This window comes from Bombina bombina, chromosome 2 (assembly GCF_027579735.1).
Source record: "Bombina bombina isolate aBomBom1 chromosome 2, aBomBom1.pri, whole genome shotgun sequence".
Taxonomy (NCBI): domain Eukaryota; kingdom Metazoa; phylum Chordata; class Amphibia; order Anura; family Bombinatoridae; genus Bombina; species Bombina bombina.
Genome location: NC_069500.1, coordinates 1,321,180,799 through 1,321,201,915, shown reverse-complemented (window position 1 = coordinate 1,321,201,915; position 21,117 = coordinate 1,321,180,799). Strand labels below are relative to the sequence as shown.

Genomic DNA, 21,117 nt, shown 5'->3' with positions numbered 1-21,117 from the left:
TATTTTAATCTAGGTAACATGTGGAATATTTAATTAAACAATTTAGCGCCTATGGTGTTAAAATTATATAATTTGTTTTTGGTTCACTGAGGTTCCTCTGAAATATATGTGCAGATAGTGACAGTGATTTGGACTATTTAATTTCAAACACCATCCAACACTAGTTTCTTACATTGGACTTCAATGCCAGATTGATTATTATACAGTATGAAACTATTAAAATCCTTTGTTGAAAAACTTCTAAGACTCACTGGCTGGGATTATTTAGTATATTATTATTGAGTCATGGACCAGACTCTATCCCGTGCCTGAGCATTTTACATTTACCAGGTGGTGCGGTCACTGTTTGAGTATTATACATTATTACAGGTCTGTGACAGGCACACCTATATATCTTTATTAATCTATTTTTCTAATTGCTTCAATGGAGGGCACCAAGATGTTTGCTTATTCAGATCTGGATGCCTCACAAATAGCATCTCTATGTGTAGGCAACAGAGATTTTCTAAACACAGAACCTGACATTAAGGAGCCACCTAGTTTAGAACAAATTATCAATCAGAAAATTGTTTATGATCTTCACTCTGTCACTTTGGCAGAATATTTTAGACAAAAACGTATTCCTAGGGGCCTTAGAAGCCACCTACACCCCACACTATTCAGGGACAATACAGAATATTGTGACAAATTTGAAGGCATTTTAAACAAATGCTCATATGATATTATAATTCTGACAATTGAATATATACAAAAGGAGTTACCCAGAATGCAACAAGAGATTGATAAGGTGGAATTATCCATTAAGGAGTTGAAGTCTGAGACAGAATTTTCTAGTTTTAAGAATAAATTGGATGGTGATTTGAATAATTTAAAAAAAAAGTATTGAAAGCAAAAAATAAAAGAAATTTCAGAGGGATCTCAGTGATTATCAAAATAATAAAGTATATAGGTTGAATGTGATCTACACAGATTCTTTAGAAACCTGCGATTGAAAAGCTTTTTTTGTTAACAAAGAACAATCCACTATATCTGAGTCTACTGGTCCTTTCCAGTTCCACACACAGAATATTAAGCCTAAAAGTACCTTTAATCCACCTCATACTAATGCTTCTGTTGAAGCATATATTACTGTGGTCAAAAAGGAATTTGAGAAGATGAGGAGGAGCTTTCATACAAAGGCAAAATTCAATATGACTAAGAAGGAGAAAGAACTCCTTGGGGAAATCCAGAATCATACTGATCTGATTCTGAAGCCAACCGACAAGGGTGGAGCCCTTGTAATTATGAGTAAAACCAAATACAAGGAAGAAGTTTTACGACAACTTCAGGATCAAGAAAATTATGTAAAAATAACAGGTGATCCTACCACAAGAATTAAAAGTAAGATCTTGAAGGCAGTTGAGGAAGCATTAGCCTCTGACATAATTACAAATAAACAAGCTAAATTCTTGATTGCAGAAAATCCCATTACACCAGTCTTCTATGTATTACCCAAAATACATAAGAGACTGTATGATCCTCCCGGTCGCCCAATTGTGGCAGGCACTGACTCTATTTTCCAACCGATTGCAATATTCTTAGATCAATTGATTAGACCCTTATTGGGTTATTTAGAGTCTTACTTACAGGATACAACAGACTTTCTATGTAAGATTGCACACAAGGTTGTTCCTCCTAATAGTCTATTGGTAACTATGGATATAGCCAGTCTTTACACCTCTATTCCCCATGATCTAGGCATTGAGAGTATTTTTTATTTTTTGGATAAGGATAAATTATATTCACCGAGTGAAAGGAGATTCATTAGAGATCTCTTCGAGATTATTCTTTATGAGTACTTTTTTCTATTCGAAGATACATTTTACGTCCAAAAGAAAGGAATGGCTATGGGCTCAAATGTAGCACCAACCTATGCGAACTTATTTGTTGGCAAATTTGAAGAAGATATATTCTTTAGAGATCAGTGTTACAGAGATCATGTACAAGGCTGGTATCGTTACATAGACGATATTTTTTTCATTTGGATGGGGAATGACAATGATTTGACTAACTTTGTATCTAGGTTGAACTCTGCACATGTATCGTTAAAATTTACTATGGAAGCTAGTAAGATACAAGTGAGCTTCCTAGACACTATGATATCTGTAGTAGATCGACAATTGACAAGCGATCTATTCACTAAAGAAACGGATCGAAATAATGCACTATTGTATGACAGTTTCCATCCACCATCTCTAATTAAAACCCTTCCATTGGGTCAATTGTTGCGAACAAAAAGAATTGTTGATGAGATTTGCCTGAGAAGATTGGATGAGATGTCCAAAAAATTCTTGAATAGAGGCTATCCAACTGAAATCTTGACACATAACATGAGGAAAGTTCTGGATATTGACAGGATGAGCCTCTTAACTAAAAAGAATCCTACTCCAAAAAAAAATTTGGTACCATTTGTTAGCCACTTTGGATTCTATAGTAGAGGCCTTAAGAGGATCATACTTCAACATTGGCATTTATTGAGAGAGGATGCCCAAGTGGGCAATGTGTTTACTGACACCCCACTTTTTTCTTTTAGAAGAAATAGAAACTTAAGAGACACATTAATTTGTGCTGACTGGGGTCCTACAAAGAAACCAATTGAAATTATCAAGAAAGGATCCTTTCCCTGCATGAACTGTGCCTTGTGCCATTCAATGCAACCAGGGGATTGTGTCACTCATCCTCTCTCAGGCAAGAGGATACCCATCAAAGGGAGGTTCTCTTGCAGTTCCAAGTATGTGATATATGTGATTAAATGCCCGTGTGGCCTGGACTATGTAGGCGAGACCACCCAAACGGCCAGGGACAGGATACGCCAACATAAAGCAGCTATAGGTAAAGATGATGAAGATGCTCTGGTAGCACATCATTTCACAAGATTTTTACATAATAAAACTCAATTGAGATTCCAAATAGTTGATGAGGTACCCCCTCTACGTAGAGGTGGGGACAGACAGAAACTATTTTTTAAGAAAGAAGCCCAGTGGATCAGGAAACTGGATACCATGACACCCAAAGGCCTCAACAGAGATATCTTTTGGGGTAATTTTATCTGAATATGGAATATCTCAAGCTTTAATGTTTAAGCTTGAATATAGGTTATCAAATGTTAATGAGCTTTGACCAGTGAGCTTCCGTGAATGCAGTTGTTGTCTGTAATACCTGCCAACTTGAATATGCTTTTGGACCTCAGCAAACAACATGGTATAATGGTTGTACTGAGAGTATGTTTGAATCCTGTTCCTATTAAGAAGAGCGATATGCACTGCTGTATTTTAATCTAGGTAACATGTGGAATATTTAATTAAACAATTTGGTGCCTATGGTGTCTTAAGTTAAAATGATATAATTTGTTTTTGGTTCACTGAGGTTCCTCTGAAATATATGTGTAGATAGTGACAGTGATAGGGACTATTTAATTTTAAACACCATCCAACACTAGTTTCTTACAATGGACTTCTTCACTTTAGGTAATGACAAATGTGTTGGGGCCTTTGCTTAACACATCCCCTGTATACCAGATGTATCCATTATCATTGATCATATATCTGGGGACGTTTAGACTAAGGACTCCTTTATGAACTTTGTTCATAATCGTATGACAAAAGAATTTTTTTTAGAGCACTTGCTTGACTTCACTATAAATAAAACGCTCAAATAATCTCAGTATTGTATCTGGGTAAACTTTTGTATGTATGAGAATTTCTCATTGGATTCTTTTAGTTTATTGTTTTATTTTTCTAGGTCTGTCTATTATATATAAAAGGGATTATCACCCCAAGGCCACAGATGTACTGTTATTATTGTTCCGGATGGTGTGGGGTCATCTGTGTCTTTATATATTACGTTAGGTGTCTCCGGAGCTGTTAAGATTATTCTGAATATGAGTATTCTATCTTGAAATATAACCATGGAGTTCATGAAGTCTGACCTTTACAGACCATCAGTTAAGATATAGGAGTAAACCTCTCGATCTATATGATTGCCATTTTTTCTCCTTTTTTTGTATATATCAAAGTTTGCGCTTTATTTGTGAGGGTTTCACATATCCGTAGTTCCATATATATTTGAATGAAAATGACGTGCATGGAGAGCATGTGACGTTAGGGGGTGTGTGAATGTATTATCCAATAAGTCATTGGTAAAATTGGTTTAAATAACACCTCCTCACAAGCACCTGGACATTTCCTTGACAAAGGGGTGGAGTCCCCGAAACGCGCGTCGGAACCAGTCAGGACGCCAACACCTGTTCTTACCTGTGCTGTCTGAGCCACAATGCATGTTTATTGTTAACGGCTTCTAAGACGGAGGAAGCGAGATGGGAGTATCGTGATTGCAGTCCATTTCCACACTGAAAAACACGCTGCTGACAAGTCTCACGGTAGTATTGCATATACCAGAACTGATTATTACAGGTAACACTGCTTATCGCTACTGCTCTGATTTGCAGTGAAGAGTTTACCATTGATATACAAAGAACATGTAACCGACATCTTCAGCGGACCCCAATGTTTGGGTTGTATATTGAGCATATGAATGTGATCTTGCATGCTGTGTTAGCGTACTTACCGTGAGTGAAAATAACAAAGGGTGTGAGGTTGGACCTGCAGCCTGAGTTTACCTCGCTTCTGAATATCTGTTTGTATCCTATAAATGTGGCCGCTCATATGACAGTTTGAATTTTCCTTTGTGACATAACATAACACGGATTACAAATACCATTAGCATTCATAAGTATCCTGGGTTTATTACAGGACACCACACGCTATAAGGAAACCGGACTGAAATTTCTTAAATTACAAAGTATCCAGATTCAAATGTGATGACTAGGTTGCATTAACTCTTTCAATACATTGGATACAGTTTATGCTATTTCTCTTCCAATGATGAGAATTATCTTGTGTTCTCTTGAAATTACATTGTCATAAGATTGTTGACAGGTTGTGTGACAGGTGCTGCTGTCCTTCACTCCCTGGGGACACCCTGGGGGTGTTTTTCTGTTATATTCATTTTGTATTTTTTGTTTTTTCTTTATTTCTATATGGTACGGATGTGTTTGGTGGATGGGGTTTGTGTGGATATGAATGAGTTCATCTATGGTCTTCTCCTGCTTTTTTTTAAGTAATGCCAGATTGATTATTATACTGTGTGAAACTATTAAAATCCTTTGTTGAAAAACTTCTAAGACTCACTGGCTGGGATTATTTAGTATTATATTATTATTCAGTCATGGACCAGACTCTATCCCGTGCCTGAGCATTTTACATTTACCAGGTGGTGCCGTCACTGAGTATTATACTATTTATTTTAGCGTTTAAGATTACATTTTAATAACAGGCATATCCATACAGTAATTAAAGGTTTTCATTTTTATTTTTATTTTTTTTCATTAGGCAATTTAAAAAAAGTCATACTGTATAAAGAACAAAATAAAATCAAGGTTAATTATTTGAACTGTTAAAAATAATATATTAAACATGTTTTAGACCTAAACTATAGGCTTTAAAGTTATAATGTTAAAGAATATAATTTTACAGCAGGCATATATTTTGGAGTGTTCAATGAGTTAAAACACATTCCTGTTGTAAACTAATAAAATACATCTTTATTTATTTAAAAAGGACAGTCAACTCAAGATTTTGTATTTGTTTAAAAAGATAGACAATACCTTTATTACCAATTCCCCAGTTTTGCATAGGGTGATTATATTGTCGCTTTCAAAAGAGACACATATGTCAGGGTTCTTATACAATACATTTTTTTAAACTGCCCTGAAAACAGCCCTGACATATGTATTTTTCATATGTATCCCTTTTTAAAGCGGCAATATGGTCAACTTAGTATTGCATAACCCACACTGTTTTATTAATACACTTTTTACCTCTGTGATTACCTTGTATCTAAACCTCTCTAAACTTCCCCCTTATTTCAGTTTTTTTTTTACTGTCTTGAACGTTAACCAATCAGTTATGACTCATAAATAACTCCATGGGAGTGAGCACAATGTTAACTATATGGAACACATGAACTAGTGCTGTCTAGCTGTGAAAAACTGTCAAATGCACTGAGATAAGAGGCGGCCTTTAAGGGGTTAGAAATTAGCATATGATCCTACCTTGGTTTTGTTTTCAACAAAGAATACCAAGAGAACAAAGCAAATTTGATGATAAAAGTAAATTGGAAAGTTGTATAAAATTGTGTGTGCTAGCTGAATCATGAAAATTTAATTTTCACTAGACTGTCCGTTTAATGGAGAATGTTGTTGCTACTACCAGTTAATAACTTTTCAAATGAAAAGTTACCTAGCTGCAATTTTTTATTAAATGTAATTAACCAAGAGTGGGCAGACACAATATTGACAGTTAGCTTGCCTTTATTTACCAATCAGAAAAAAAAATCTATACATAGAGAACTCATAAAGATGATGAGAGTGACCGTCAACATGAAGAGGCCCAGTTATTGTTGGCCAGAAGTGGTTGAATACTGAAGAATCTACAACTGGACTATAAGAAAAATAAAAGGAAAGGATCTCTTAGGTTTTTATGACTTCTATAAAAAAATGATTTAGTGTACCTTTGGGGTTTAAGTATTGGGGGTTGTTTGAAATGAAAGAGTGGGTCACATAGGAGGATGGTTAGAAATGGGGGTCTTGATTCAACAGCAGTTATTTGCTATGAGGAAGCAAATAATTAGATTGAGGCAATAAAAGAGGGTTTTAGGGTGGTGTTTGCAATGGGGGGTTCATGTTCACGGTTGTCTTTTGGGCATTTGTGTGGGGGGCTATAGCGATAAGGGGGGTTGTGATGGTGATCGCAATTAAGAAAGAAATGTTGAGAATCAAGCCATTATATTGTGGGGTTTACAATTAAGGATAATTGCAATGAATTGCAATTAGGTGATCAATAAAAATAATGGTTAGGGTTAACTGTGGTGTGGGGTTGTACCGCATGTTACCAAGCAGCAGTGTCTGTTAATCAACATTAAAAAGGCTGCTTTAGCATTTTTTGTAATGCTGAGATCAAAACGACATGCATGGATCATTTTTTTGCTCTTAAAAGGAAACTGATTGGCAGGTATTCTCTGGACACTGTGTCCATAATGTACCCAACAATGAATGCGTCAGCAGAGAGGTAACCAATGTGCATATATGCATGTGATGCAAGTCTAATGTTCAAAAGCAACCTTTTTTTTAAGCCTAATTATCCTATTAACCCATTCTCTTTAACTACCTGTATTTCTCAACTGGATATTATTAATTGTATTGTTGTCGCATGAATTCATAAGTAAAAATTTAGTAACTGACAAATAAAAAAGAATGCACATCATTCTATGTCGTTATATAACATAGTTCCCATTAGTTCTGTAAGATATTTAATGTAAATCATATGTTTTACCTCTTAGCTTCTCCAGCGGGTCATTACATCCTTCTTCTTCACTTACAAAAAAACGATCACAGTCCAAAAAATAGGGCCAAGCCATATCAATTGCATCAAAGGCAGGAAGGCAATTTTTCTTTAAAGTTTCACAAACCTTTCTGCACGGTTTCATCACCTTGTTCTTTTCGCAGCGTGGGGCTAGAACTGAGCAACCCAAGAGTCTTAGATCAGGATTACATTCCCCTTGAAGTAGGTTATCTATCACGCTTAGCAGGATGTATTCAGCACTGAATTCTATCTCTCCTCTTGATTGCTGATTAAGTAAGTTTGGGAAAAAGCTCTTAGTGTATGGTAAGTCATCACAATATCCCAAGGAATGATCAATGCATGTTGCTTTAAAAAAAAAAGAAAGAAAAGAAGAATGAAAAATTAATTGTTGACTTTAGTCTACTTGTATTGGTTGTCAAATAAGTTATGTTTATCCACGATTTGTAGTTGCCCAAAAAATGGAATATGTTTCTACATTACTGAAAATGACTGGTCCTAACTAACTATGGCCTAGATTTGGAGTTTTGTCGGTAAAGACCTGAAAAACTAACGCCGGCTTTTTTCTGGCCGCACCATAAAAATTACTCTGGTATCGAGAGTCCACATAAAGGCTGCGTTAGGCTCCAAAAAAGGAGCGTAGAGCATTTTTAACGCAGCTTCAACTCTCGATACCAGAGTTGCTTACGGACGCGGCCAGCCTCAAAAACGTGCTCGTGCACGATTCCCCCATAGGAAACAATGGGGCTGTTTGAGCTGAAAAAAAAACCAAACACCTGCAAAAAAGCCGCGTTCAGCTCCTAACGCAGCCCCATTGTTTGCTATGCGGTAACCCTTCCTACGTCTGCACTTAACACTCTAACATGTACCCCGAGTCTAAACACCCCTAACCTTACACTTATTAACCCCTAATCTGCCGCCCACGCTATCGCTGACCCCTGTATATTATTATTAACCCCTAATCTGCCGCTCCGTAAACCGCCGCTACTTACATTATCCCTATGTACCCCTAATCTGCTGCCCCTAACACCGCCGACCCCTATATTATATTTATTAACCCCTAATCTGCCCCCCACAACGTCGCCTCCACCTGCCTACACTTATTAACCCCTAATCTGCCGACCGGACCTGAGCGCTACTATAATAAAGTTATTAACCCCTAATCCGCCTCACTAACCCTATCATAAATAGTATTAACCCCTAATCTGCCCTCCCTAACATCGCCGACACCTAACTTCAATTATTAACCCCTAATCTGCCGACCGAATCTCGCCGCTATTCTAATAAATGTATTAACCCCTAAAGCTAAGTCTAACCCTAATACTAACACCCCCCTAAGTTAAATATAATTTAAATCTAACGAAATTAATTAACTATTATTAAATAAATTATTCCAATTTAAAGCTAAATACTTACCTGTAAAATAAATACTAATATAGCTACAATATAAATTATAATTATATTATAGCTATTTTAGGATTTATATTTATTTTACAGGTAACTTTGTATTTATTTTAACCAGGTACAATAGCTATTAAATAGTTAAGAACTATTTAATAGCTAAAATAGTTAAAATAATTACAAATTTACCTGTAAAATAAATCCTAACCTAAGTTACAAATAAACCTAACACTAGACTATCAATAAATTAATTAAATAAACTACCTACAATTACCTACAATTAACCTAACACTACACTATCAATAAATTAATTAAATACAATTGCTACAAATAAATACAATTAAATAAACTAGCTAAAGTACAAAAAATAAAAAAGAACTGTTACAAAAAATAAAAAAATATTTACAAACATAAGAAAAATATTACAACAATTTTAAACTAATTACACCTACTCTAAGCCCCCTAATAAAATAACAAAGCCCCCCAAAATAAAAAAATGCCCTACCCTATTCTAAATTACTAAAGTTCAAAGCTCTTTTACCTTACCAGCCCTGAACAGGGCCCTTTGCGGGGCATGCCCCAAGAAATTCAGCTCTTTTGCCTGTAAAAAAAAACATACAATAACCCCCCCAACATTACAACCCACCACCCACATACCCCTAATCTAACCCAAACCCCCCTTAAATAAACCTAACACTAAGCCCCTGAAGATCATCCTACCTTGTCTTCACCATACCAGGTTCACCGATCGGTCCAGAAGAGCTCCTCCGATGTCCTGAACCAAGCCCAAGCGGGGGGCTGAAGAGGTCCATGATCCGATTGAAGTCTTCATCCAAGCGGCATCCATCCGGAGCGAAGCGGCAGCATCCTGAAGACCTCCACCGCGGAACATCCATCCTGGCCGACGACTGAACGACGAATGATGGTTCCTTTAAATGACGTCATCCAAGATGGCGTCCCTCGAATTCCGATTGGCTGATAGGATTCTATCAGCCAATCGGAATTAAGGTAGGAATATTCTGATTGGCTGATGGAATCAGCCAATCAGAATCAAGTTCAATCCGATTGGCTGATCCGATCAGCCAATCAGATTGAGCTCACATTCTATTGGCTGTTCCGATCAGCCAATAGAATGCAAGCTCAATCTGATTGGCTGATTGGATCAGCCAATCGGATTGAACTTGATTCTGATTGGCTGATTCCATCAGCCAATCAGAATATTCCTACCTTAATTCCGATTGGCTGATAGAATCCTATCAGCCAATCGGAATTCGAGGGACGCCATCTTGGATGACGTCATTTAAAGGAACCGTCATTCGTCGTTCAGTCGTCGGCCAGGATGGATGTTCCGCGGTGGAGGTCTTCAGGATGCTGCCGCTTTGCTCCGGATGGATGCTGCTTGGATGAAGACTTCAATCGGATGGAAGACCTCTTCTGGCCCGCTTGGATGAAGACTTCAGCTGGATCATGGACCTCTTCAGCCCCCCGCTTGGGCTTGGATCAGGACATCGGAGGATCTCTTCTGGACTGATCGGTGAACCTGGTATGGTGAAGACAAGGTAGGATGATCTTCAGGGGCTTAGTGTTAGGTTTATTTAAGGGGGGTTTGGGTTAGATTAGGGGTATGTGGGTGGTGGGTTGTAATGTTGGGGGGGGTATTGTATGTTTTTTTTTATAGGCAAAAGAGCTGAATTTCTTGGGGCATGCCCCGCAAAGGGCCCTGTTCAGGGCTGGTAAGGTAAAAGAGCATTGAACTTTAGTAATTTAGAATAGGGTAGGGCATTTTTTTATTTTGGGGGGCTTTGTTATTTTATTAGGGGGCTTAGAGTAGGTGTAATTAGTTTAAAATTGTTGTAATATTTTTCTTATGTTTGTAAATATTTTTTTATTTTTTGTAACTTAGTTCTTTTTTATTTTTTGTACTTTAGCTAGTTTATTTAATTGTATTTATTTGTAGCAATTGTATTTAATTAATTTATTGATAGTGTAGTGTTAGGTTAATTGTAGGTAATTGTAGGTAGTTTATTTAATTAATTTATTGATAGTCTAGTGTTAGGTTTATTTGTAACTTAGGTTAGGATTTCTTTTACAGGTAAATTTGTAATTATTTTAACTATTTTAGCTATTAAATAGTTCTTAACTATTTAATAGCTATTGTACCTGGTTAAAATAAATACAAAGTTACCTGTAAAATAAATATAAATCCTAAAATAGCTATAATATAATTATAATTTATATTGTAGCTATATTAGGATTTATTTTACAGGTAAGTATTTAGCTTTAAATTGGAATAATGTATTTAATAAGAGTTAATTAATTTCGTTAGATTTAAATTATATTTAACTTAGGGGGGTGTTAGTATTAGGGTTAGACATAGCTTTAGGGGTTAATACATTTATTAGAATAGCGGCGAGATTCGGTCGGCAGATTAGGGGTTAATAATTGAAGTTAGGTGTCGGCGATGTTAGGGAGGGCAGATTAGGGGTTAATACTATTTATGATAGGGTTAGTGAGGCGGATTAGGGGTTAATAACTTTATTATAGTAGCGCTCAGGTCCGGTCGGCAGATTAGGGGTTAATAAGTGTAGGCAGGTGGAGGCGACGTTGTGGGGGGCAGATTAGGGGTTAATAAATATAATATAGGGGTCGGCGGTGTTAGGGGCAGCAGATTAGGGGTACATAAGGATAACGTAGGTGGCGGCGCTTTGCGGTCGGCAGATTAGGGGTTAATAAGTGTAGGCAGGTGGAGGCGACGTTGAGGGGGGCAGATTAGGGGTTAATAAATATAATACAGGGGTCGGCGGTGTTAGGGGCAGCAGATTAGGGATACATAAGGATAACGTAGGTGGCGGTCGGCAGATTAGGGGTTAAAAAATTTTTTTCGAGTGTCGGCGATGTGGGGGGACCTCGGTTTAGGGGTACATAGGTAGTTTATGGATGTTAGTGTACTTTAGAGCACAGTAGTTAAGAGCTTTATAAACCGGCGTTAGCCCAGAAAGCTCTTAACTACTGACTTTTTTCCTGCGGCTGGAGTTTTGTCGTTAGATGTCTAACGCTCACTTCAGAAACGACTCTAAATACCGGAGTTAGAAAAATCCCATTGAAAAGATAGGTTACGCAATTTACGTAAGGGGATCTGCGGTATGGAAAAGTCGCGGCTGGAAAGTGAGCGTTAGACCCTATTTTGAGTGACTCCAAATACCGGCGGTAGCCTAAAACCAGCGTTAGGAGCCTCTAACGCTGGTTTTCACGGCTAACGCCAAACTCTAAATCTAGGCCTATGGTTGTATTTACTGATGATCAACAGATTTAAAGCATAAATTATTCTTTCACATAATCCCTTATTGGATTCTATTTAGCACACAGTTAAAACTAAGCATTCCATTTTATCAGTGCTGAAAAAACCCGCAACAGGTTGTAACCGCAATCCATTACATTTTGCGCATAATGTTAAATAACTGTCGTTTTTAAAGGAATATTTTTTATAAATGTCATTCTGAAAACCGTATATATAAAAGCCTATTTTGCAAATGTGACCATTAACTGTGCTGTGATCAATGTAATATAACCTTCATATTAATATACAGTATGTTTATTTGAATCACATGTAAATGCATAACTACTAATATATTTATTTTTGTAAGAATAAATAAAGAAAAATACTGTTCACTTTCATATGTTTTGTCCTTTTCTTATGTATTATACATTAATGTAGCGTCAAAAATATTTTTAAAGTTTACAGTAATGTGTCAAATGTCTATATATATTTATATATTTGTTTATGGCACACAAGTTTGCCCCTTCTTTTGGTTCGTTTCCATTGACCCGTAATTTGGTTTGCGTGAGGTCTCAAACTGATAAATATGCTGTCTGAATCAATTTCATATTATCTGTTTCCAATGGTGCGTTATACCACAATACTTTTATGTCCCATATAAAGTATTAGAAGCCGTTAAGAGCTAATTTATACCAGGTTTCTAATGAAAGTGCAAACCGTTAATACACTGTCGGCGGCTGTCGATACATTGAAAAAAATTACAGCAGCTCAACTACGTGTAAAAGAGGAAAATAATATTTATGAGGCCTAGTTCCAATTGAAATTTTAAAACTTGCAAATAATGCAAGTGTTTCAAAGTAGAAAATGTTTTATTATGTAATCTTTATTGTTGTCCCATGTATAGGTACATACAAACTATATGCACATGTTCTTATGGAAATATCAATATGTATTTACATATAAAAATATATGCCAGCATATATCCATAAAATTCAAACTAGACCTATGCCTAGGGCAGCAATAGAAATTACACATATTAATAGAGTAGAACATTTAACTATAATAAGTAGTATTTGCTTATATATTTTTTTAAAATATGTATTATAAATAAGTTTATCTTTGTTTTTGTCTCTCTTTACAGTGGCTTACAGGTATGGACGTTAAATGTAAATTTTTTAGTGCAAGGTCGGGTTACGATAGAAATCCAACATCGGATGGAAGCGTTAACACAACATTGACTTACACTTACACGAAAAGAATGACTGTGCAAAATATTTAAATGGAACCTGGTACTAAAATGGAGCCGTAAAATACTTTTAGCTGTCAACAATTTCGGTAGCTTATGGCTCCATTTGTTATGACTCAATAAAACACGGGTACTTTGTGCCTTATTGTATAAATGTCTTTAGACAAAGTTTGGCAGCCATTAAACAATAAATTGTGCAGTGTAGACTTGTTGCATACTATCATTTTCCGGTTCCCATTGATGTCAATTGGAGCCAATTACACACAGCTGCTGCAAAAATAACTATGAGAAAAAAATCTGTATTATGTAAAATCCTTTTACTGTGTAAACAGTTTTAGATAAATTCCCTTACTGTGTATAGTAAGCTTTATATATTTCATCACTAGATGGCAGAATTGCACAGCACCAATTAGCATCTGAATGAAACAGCCGTTATAAACTAACATTGGCACATTATGCATGTAATGAGACATCAGAAGTAAACAATTATGTGATGTAAAATGTATTTTTTAAGTTTAAAAGCATGTTGCATTATTGTCCATGGAGCATGTTTATCAAGCTCCGAAATCAAGTCAGTTGATTGACACCCCCTGCTAGCGGCCAATTGGCAATGAATCTGCAGGGAGCGGTATTGCATCAGCAGTTCACAGCATATGCTGTCAGCATTTATCGATGTGCGGCGGACACGATACGCTGCATTGTATCATGTCCGCTCGCACAATTATAAATATGCCCCTATCTGTTTGTATGTGCATTAATATCAGATACATCATTCATACCCAAACATGTAAAGGATGCTGTCACACTTACCCAGTTTCCCTTAGGGATGGGCGAATGTTTCTAAAAATTTTAATTTTAAAACAAATTTTGAAACATTCATTGTTCAAGTTGAATTTCGAATGTTTACATATCATTCTAACATTCCATTTTCAAATGTTCTTTTTTGAATTTTTTTAAAACATTCGAAAATATTTGTTTGAATAATAGAATGTTTAGCTATGTATTTTACATTCAATTTCAAAATGTAATATTCTAATTCAATTTCAAAATATTATTTATATTCTACAGCTGTGTTTTATAAATGTAATATTCAGATTCGAAATAGTACTTCTAGTCTACAACTGTCTTTTATAAATGTAATATTCAAATTCGTAATAGTACTTCTAGTCTACAACTGTCTTTTATAAATGTAATATTCATATTCAAATTTGAAATAGTATTTCTAGTCTACAACTGTGTTTTATAAATGTAATATTCAAATTCGAAATCGTATTTCTAGTCTTCAACTGTCTTTTATAGATGTAATATTCAAATTCGAAATAGTATTTCTAGTCTACAACTGTGTTTAATAAATGTAATATTTAAATTTGAATGTTCATAATAAATTGAATATACACATTCGATTTTCAAAAGTGTATATTCGATCTACTATGAACATTTGATTTCAAAAGTGACATTCAAATTCAAAAGTGACATTCAAATTTGAAAGTGACATTCAAATTCAAAAGTGACATTCGAAAACTGAAAATATTATTTGATTATAGAATTTTTAAGAATATTAGTTCTTATCAATATTCGATTATGTAAATGGAATTTCTACAATAACATTCGTTCTAAAATTCAAATTAAAATATAAAAACATTCGCCCATCCCTAGTTTTGATTATTTTCATGTTCTGTACTATATGACAAAGAAGTAATTTTCCAGCCTCCAGTGAGATTTAAAAGACCTTTATTAATCTCTTGCAGGGTCCATCATATAAACAATGTTTCAAACCTATACTAGGTTCTTAATCATGACATGATTAAGAACCTAGTATAGGTTTGAAACGTTGTTTATATGATGGACCCTGCAAGAGATTTATAAAGGTCTTTTAAATCTCACTGGAGGCTGGAAAATTACTTCTTTGAAATTTACATTGGGGTCTGGCTAACCCTTTTCCTGTGCCCCAGATAGAAAAAGGTGCTGTCTTTCATCACTACATTTATACTGTACTATATGACACCTGCATCGTCTTTGGCACAAACTGTCGTTACATTTTTAGTTGAGTTTTACATCATATCTTGGTACCTTTTCATCATGGGATCAGTTTGTTTAGCACCAATTTGCTGAGATAACTGGAGGGTGTACTATTCTACACTTTTTTATCCAGCTTGTTCCTTCTGCTTCACTTTCTAACTATTCTGTGGCTTAGTGATTCTGCTAGTTATTCCTATGATTATCTGACCTTGTGACTTCTGCCCATCTGACTATACTTGTGTTATATATTCACTGTGCCCACCTACTAACTACAACTCATGTACCTTACAATATCTAAATGCTGCAACACATGTGTAGGTCCCATACATTATTGATTATCTATTACTGATATCTAGTTATGTCTGACTCTAATTATTTATATATATATATATATATATATATATATATATATATATATATATATATATAGTACCAAAATACCATCATATATATATATATATATATATATATATATATATATATATATATATATATATATATATATATATATATATATATATATATATATATGTGTGTGTATGTGTGTTTATGATTAAATAGAACATATTCTTCTATGTGCAGAACTTTGGCATGTGAAATATTCATATTTTTATGTTGGGTTAGCGCACATGAATATGCCATCGGGTTTGCTAAGGTTTTTTGCTCCATTGACTTATATAAGGGAATAAGTTATCACAAGCGCAATATTGTACGTTTGGCTTTTTGCGTGTGTATATGTATGTATAAGTGTGTATGTATGTATGTATGTATTAGTGTGTGTATGTATATATGTATTAGTGTGTGTGTGTGTATGTATATATGTATTAGTGTGTGTGTGTGTATGTATGTATTAGTGTGTGTGTGTGTATATGTATGTATGAGTGTGTGTATGTATGAGTGTGTGTATTAGTTTGTGTGTGTATGTATGAATGTATATGTGTGTGTCTGTATGTATGTATGTATGTATGTATTAGTGTGTGTGTGTGTGTGTATGTATGCATGTATATGTGTGTGTCTGTATGTATGTATGTGTGTGTCTGTATGTATGAGTGTGTGTGTGTATGTATGAATGTATGTGTGTGTGTATCTGTATGTATGAATGTGTGTATGTATGTATGTGTGTATGTATGAGTGTGTGTGTATGTATGTATGTATGAGTTTGTGTATGTATGAATGTGTGTGTGCATGTGCTTGTATGTATAAATGACTGTGTGTGCTTGTATGTATGTATGAGTGTGTATGTATGTATGTATGAGTGTGTGTATGTATGTGCTTGTATGTATGAATGACTGTGTGTGCTTGTATGTATGTATGAGTGTGTATGTATGTATGAGTGTGTATGTGTGTGTGTATGTATGTGTATGTGCTTGTATGTATGTATGAGTGTGTGTGCTTGTATGTATGTGTGTGTATATATGTATGTATGTGTATGTTCTTGCATGTATGTATGTGTGTGTGCTTGCATGTATGCATGAGTGTGTATGTATGTATGAGTGTGTGTGTCTGTATGTATGTATCAGAGTGTGTGTGTTTGTAAATGTATGTATGTTTATGTGTGTGTATATGTATGTGTGTATGTATGTATGAGTGTTTATGTATGTATGTGTAAGTTTGTGTGTGTGTCTGTATGTATGTATCTATCAGTGTGTGTGTGTGTGTGTCTATATGTATGTATGGTTGTGTGTGTTTGTCTGTATGTATGATTGTGTGTGTGTGTGTGTGTGTGTTTGTCTGTATGTATGAGTGTGTGTGTGTCAGTATGTATGTATGAGTGTGTGTGTATGTATGTATGAGTGTGTGCGTGTCTGTATGTATGTGTGTGTATGTATGTATATATGTATTAGTTTGTGTGTGTATGTGTGTGTATGTATGTATGTATGTATGTATATATGTATTAGTTTGTGTGTGTATGTATGAATGTATATGTGTGTGTCTGTATGTATGTATGTATGTATGAGTGTGTGTGTGTCAGTATGTATGTATGTATGAGTGTGTCTGTATGTATGAGTGTGTGCGTGTATGTATGTATGAGTGTGTGTATGTATGTATGAGTGTGTGCGTGTCTGTATGTGTGTGTGTGTGTCTGTATGTATGAGTGTGTGTGTGTCTGTATGTATGAGTGTGTGTGTCTGTATGTATGAGTGTGTGTATGTATGTAAGTATGAGTGTGTGCATGTCTGTATGTGTGAGTGTGTGTGTGTCAGTATGTATGTATGTGTGAGTATGTGTGTCAGTTTGTATGTATGTGTGAGTGTGTGTGTGTGTCAGTATGTATGTATGTGTGAGTGTCAGTATGTATGTATGTGTGTGTATGTATGAATGTGTGTTTGTTTTGGTGTATGAGAAAGTAACTTTTTTCCGTATTTTGCTTAATGTGTGTTAAGCACATAGTTAATTTTCTACCTCTTCAAATATGCGCACACATTTTAGTCACTTAACCATATTTTTTTGCACACACTGCTCAAAAAAGGGAACATTGCATGCAGAGTACACACGGTGTATGTGTGCTTCTAATTGCCACATGTGGAGAGAAGGTCACATGGAAAGTACAATGAACCTAACCCCTAGTGATAAGCAATGCAAATAGTTGAATTTACTTATTTTCATTAATAATCTCCTCACTTATGTGGTATGTTGATGTATAAAAAACAAGAAATTGCATTCCTGTCTAACAATGGGTTTGTTTTGGACTACATTATAATATTGGGAGCTGCAACACCATTTCCAATGTAAAATTACAGCAACACAGCAACTATACATTCTCTTTCACTTACTGTTTCTTTCTCTTTAAAGGGATGGTAAATTATAACATACATAGTAACATAGTAGATGAGGTTGAAAAAAGACAGAAGTCCATCAAGTTCAACCTATACAAATCTTAAATATTTACAAAAAGCTCCAGTTGAGCTTAAATTAATCCAATTAAAAGTGCCCTATTTAACACAAGCAATCATATTGCTGAATTCTGTTTCTAGCCATAAATGTATCCAAACCATTTTTAAATGCATCTAAGGTATTGGCATTCACTACCTCCTTAGGTAATAAGCTCCACAATTGTATTGCTCTTACAGTGAAAACATGTTTCCTTTGCAGGATATTAAATCTCCTTTCCTCCAGCCTTAAATTGTGACCTCTTGCCACAAACAATTTTATTGGAATAAACAGAGCTTCTGACATCTCTGTATATGCTAGGATTTATCATCACTTAGATTAGCGCTGAAGCCGTGGCAAAATAAAGGTACCTATTCAACAGTTTTATGAAGATCTCCTTTATTTTTAGTGATGGTAAATCCTAGCGTTCTTTAAACTATAGACTTACGGTCATATTAAATGGACATAAAACCCAATTTTATTATTTGATTATTCAGATAGAGCAATCAATTTGTAACAACTTTCTAATTTACTTCTATAATCTATTTGTTGTTCCTTCAACAGAGTATTCCATGAGAATGAAGCAAATTTGATCAGTGGCATCACTAGGGGGGGTGCGGGTCGCACCCGGGTGACACGCTCCAGGGGGTGACACCACCAGATTTTTATTTTTTATTTTATTGAAATTCAAAGAAATACAATGTAGAGATGCATAGATTTTTTATTGGAGTGGCCAGCATTTGTAAACATTAGTGGGACTGGGGAAGTTGTAGACACTTAATTTTTTTGCCCCTTGAGCCAGCGCTGCAATTTCCATAAATAGTTTTCCCGGCTCCTTTTGCTTGTTTGTACTTTGCTCCTCCCCTGCCCAATTTCACTATGAATGTTGTGGGCGTGCCGTGAGGCTTGCAAAGTTGTATTGCTAGCCTAAACCTTCCTGCCTATCTGTGCTCACTGCTCAGTGACGTGTGGAGCAGTGGACTCACTCACTGCTGTGCTGTCTCTCTAAACGGGAACCGGGAAATCATGAGGGGGATGCCTGACACCTGACCGCATGACTATCTGACACTGTCTATAAAGTGAAGGAGCCACATATGATGCCCCCTAGACTGGTACGGTTACGGTACACTAAGTGCACATTGAAAAGGTAGGAGGGGAGGGTGGGCGGGCGGGGGTCTGGAGGTGGGCAGAGTGCAGAGGTGATTGGTCATAAGAAGCGGTAGGCATGCAGCCCGGGGCTGTGCACTGACAGACTTGGAACAGAGTCAGAGAGCAGAATTTTCATAGTTTGCACACCTAAACCTTTGCTTTCTTTAGTGATTTATTTTTAGAGTGCTCTGTTTATCTTTCATTTGATGCTCTGCTGAGCCAGGGAGCAGCTCTAGGCATGAGCTTTATAATTAATGCAGTGCAGTTTACATATTTTGTGTGTGTGTCTGAGTTTTTGTGTGTGTGTGTGTGTGTGTCTAAGTGTTTGTGTGTGTGCCTGAGTGTTTTTGTGTGTGTGTGTGTCTAAGTGTTTGTGTGTGTGCCTGAGTGTTTTTGTGTGTGTGCCTGAGTGTTTTTGTGTGTGTGTCTGAGTGTTTTTGTGTGTGTGTCTGAGTGTTTTTGTGTGTGTGTCTGTGTGTGTTTCGGAGTGTTTGTGTGTGCATCTGAGTGTGTTTTTAAGTGTGTCTGAGTGTTTGTATGTGTGTGTGCCTGTGTTTTTGTGTTTGTGTGTGTCTGCTCTCTGGGGGGAGGGGGGGGTGACACCATAACTTACCACACCGGGTGACACCAACCCTAGTGACGCCACTGAATTTGATAAAATAAGTAAATTGGAAAGTTGTTAACAATAGCATGCTCTTTCTGAATCATTTAAGACAATATTTGGGTTTTATGTCCCTTTAATTACCTAAACTGAGGATAAATATGTTTAAAATAACAATGAAAACATTTTTAACATTTTGAATGAAAACATTAAAAAAAGCAAAATAACATCTATCTTTGCATTATATGGTTTGTAGAGAATAACAAAATCTAATACATAGTTTGCGGTGTAGCTTTTCTGTATGTGTTTGTTCTATGGCAGATTTTTGTTTAAAGGTACACTGAACCCAAATTTTTTCTTTCATGATTTAGATAGAGCATGCAATTGTAAGCAACATGCTAATTTATTTCTATTATTCTTTTTTTCTTTGTTCTCTTACTATCTTTATTTGAAAAAGAAGGAGCCAGCAAAATTTTGGTTCAGTACCATGGACAGCACTTTTGTATGGGTCCTGTCCAATCAGCAAGGACAACCCAGGTTGTTCACAAAAAATGGGCCGGCATCTTACATTCTTGCTTTTCAAACAAACATACCAAGAGAATGAAGAAGTAAATTAGAAAGTTGCTTAAAATTGCATGCTCTATCTGAATCACGAAAGAAAAAGTTTGGGTTCAGTGTCCTTTTAAGCTAGAATTATTTAATGTATTTTCCGACTAAGGTTAAAGGGACAGTCAACCCCAAAACTGTTATTGTTGCTTTTACTACCCATTCCCCAGCTTTGCACAACCAACATTGTTATATTAATATACTTTCTTTATCACATTTAAACCTCTTCATTTCTGCCTGTTTCTAAGCCACTACAGACAGCCTCTTATCACATATACCTTTTTATTTGCTTTTCACAAGAGACTGCTAATCCATGTGGGCCATATAGATAACATTGTGCTCTCTCCCATGGAGTTGTGTATAACACTGCACTAATTGGCTAAAATGCAAGTCAATAGATAATAAATAAATAGCCATGTAATCAGCAGCTGTCAAAAGAGGCTTAGATACAAGGTAATCACAGAGATAAAAAGTATATTAAAGTGAATGT

General features: G+C 35.7%; 1 protein-coding gene across 2 annotated transcripts in view; it reads right to left on the bottom strand.

Annotated features, from left to right (window-relative positions):
* The window catches only part of CPZ (carboxypeptidase Z), a 283,985-nt gene that overhangs the window by 237,061 nt on the left and 25,807 nt on the right, over nt 1–21,117 (bottom strand). For both annotated transcript variants that reach the window (XM_053704179.1, XM_053704180.1), the window contains exon 3: nt 7,431–7,805. In XM_053704179.1, coding sequence (XP_053560154.1) covers nt 7,431–7,805 — 375 coding nt within the window. The remainder of the gene's footprint in view (nt 1–7,430; nt 7,806–21,117) is intronic.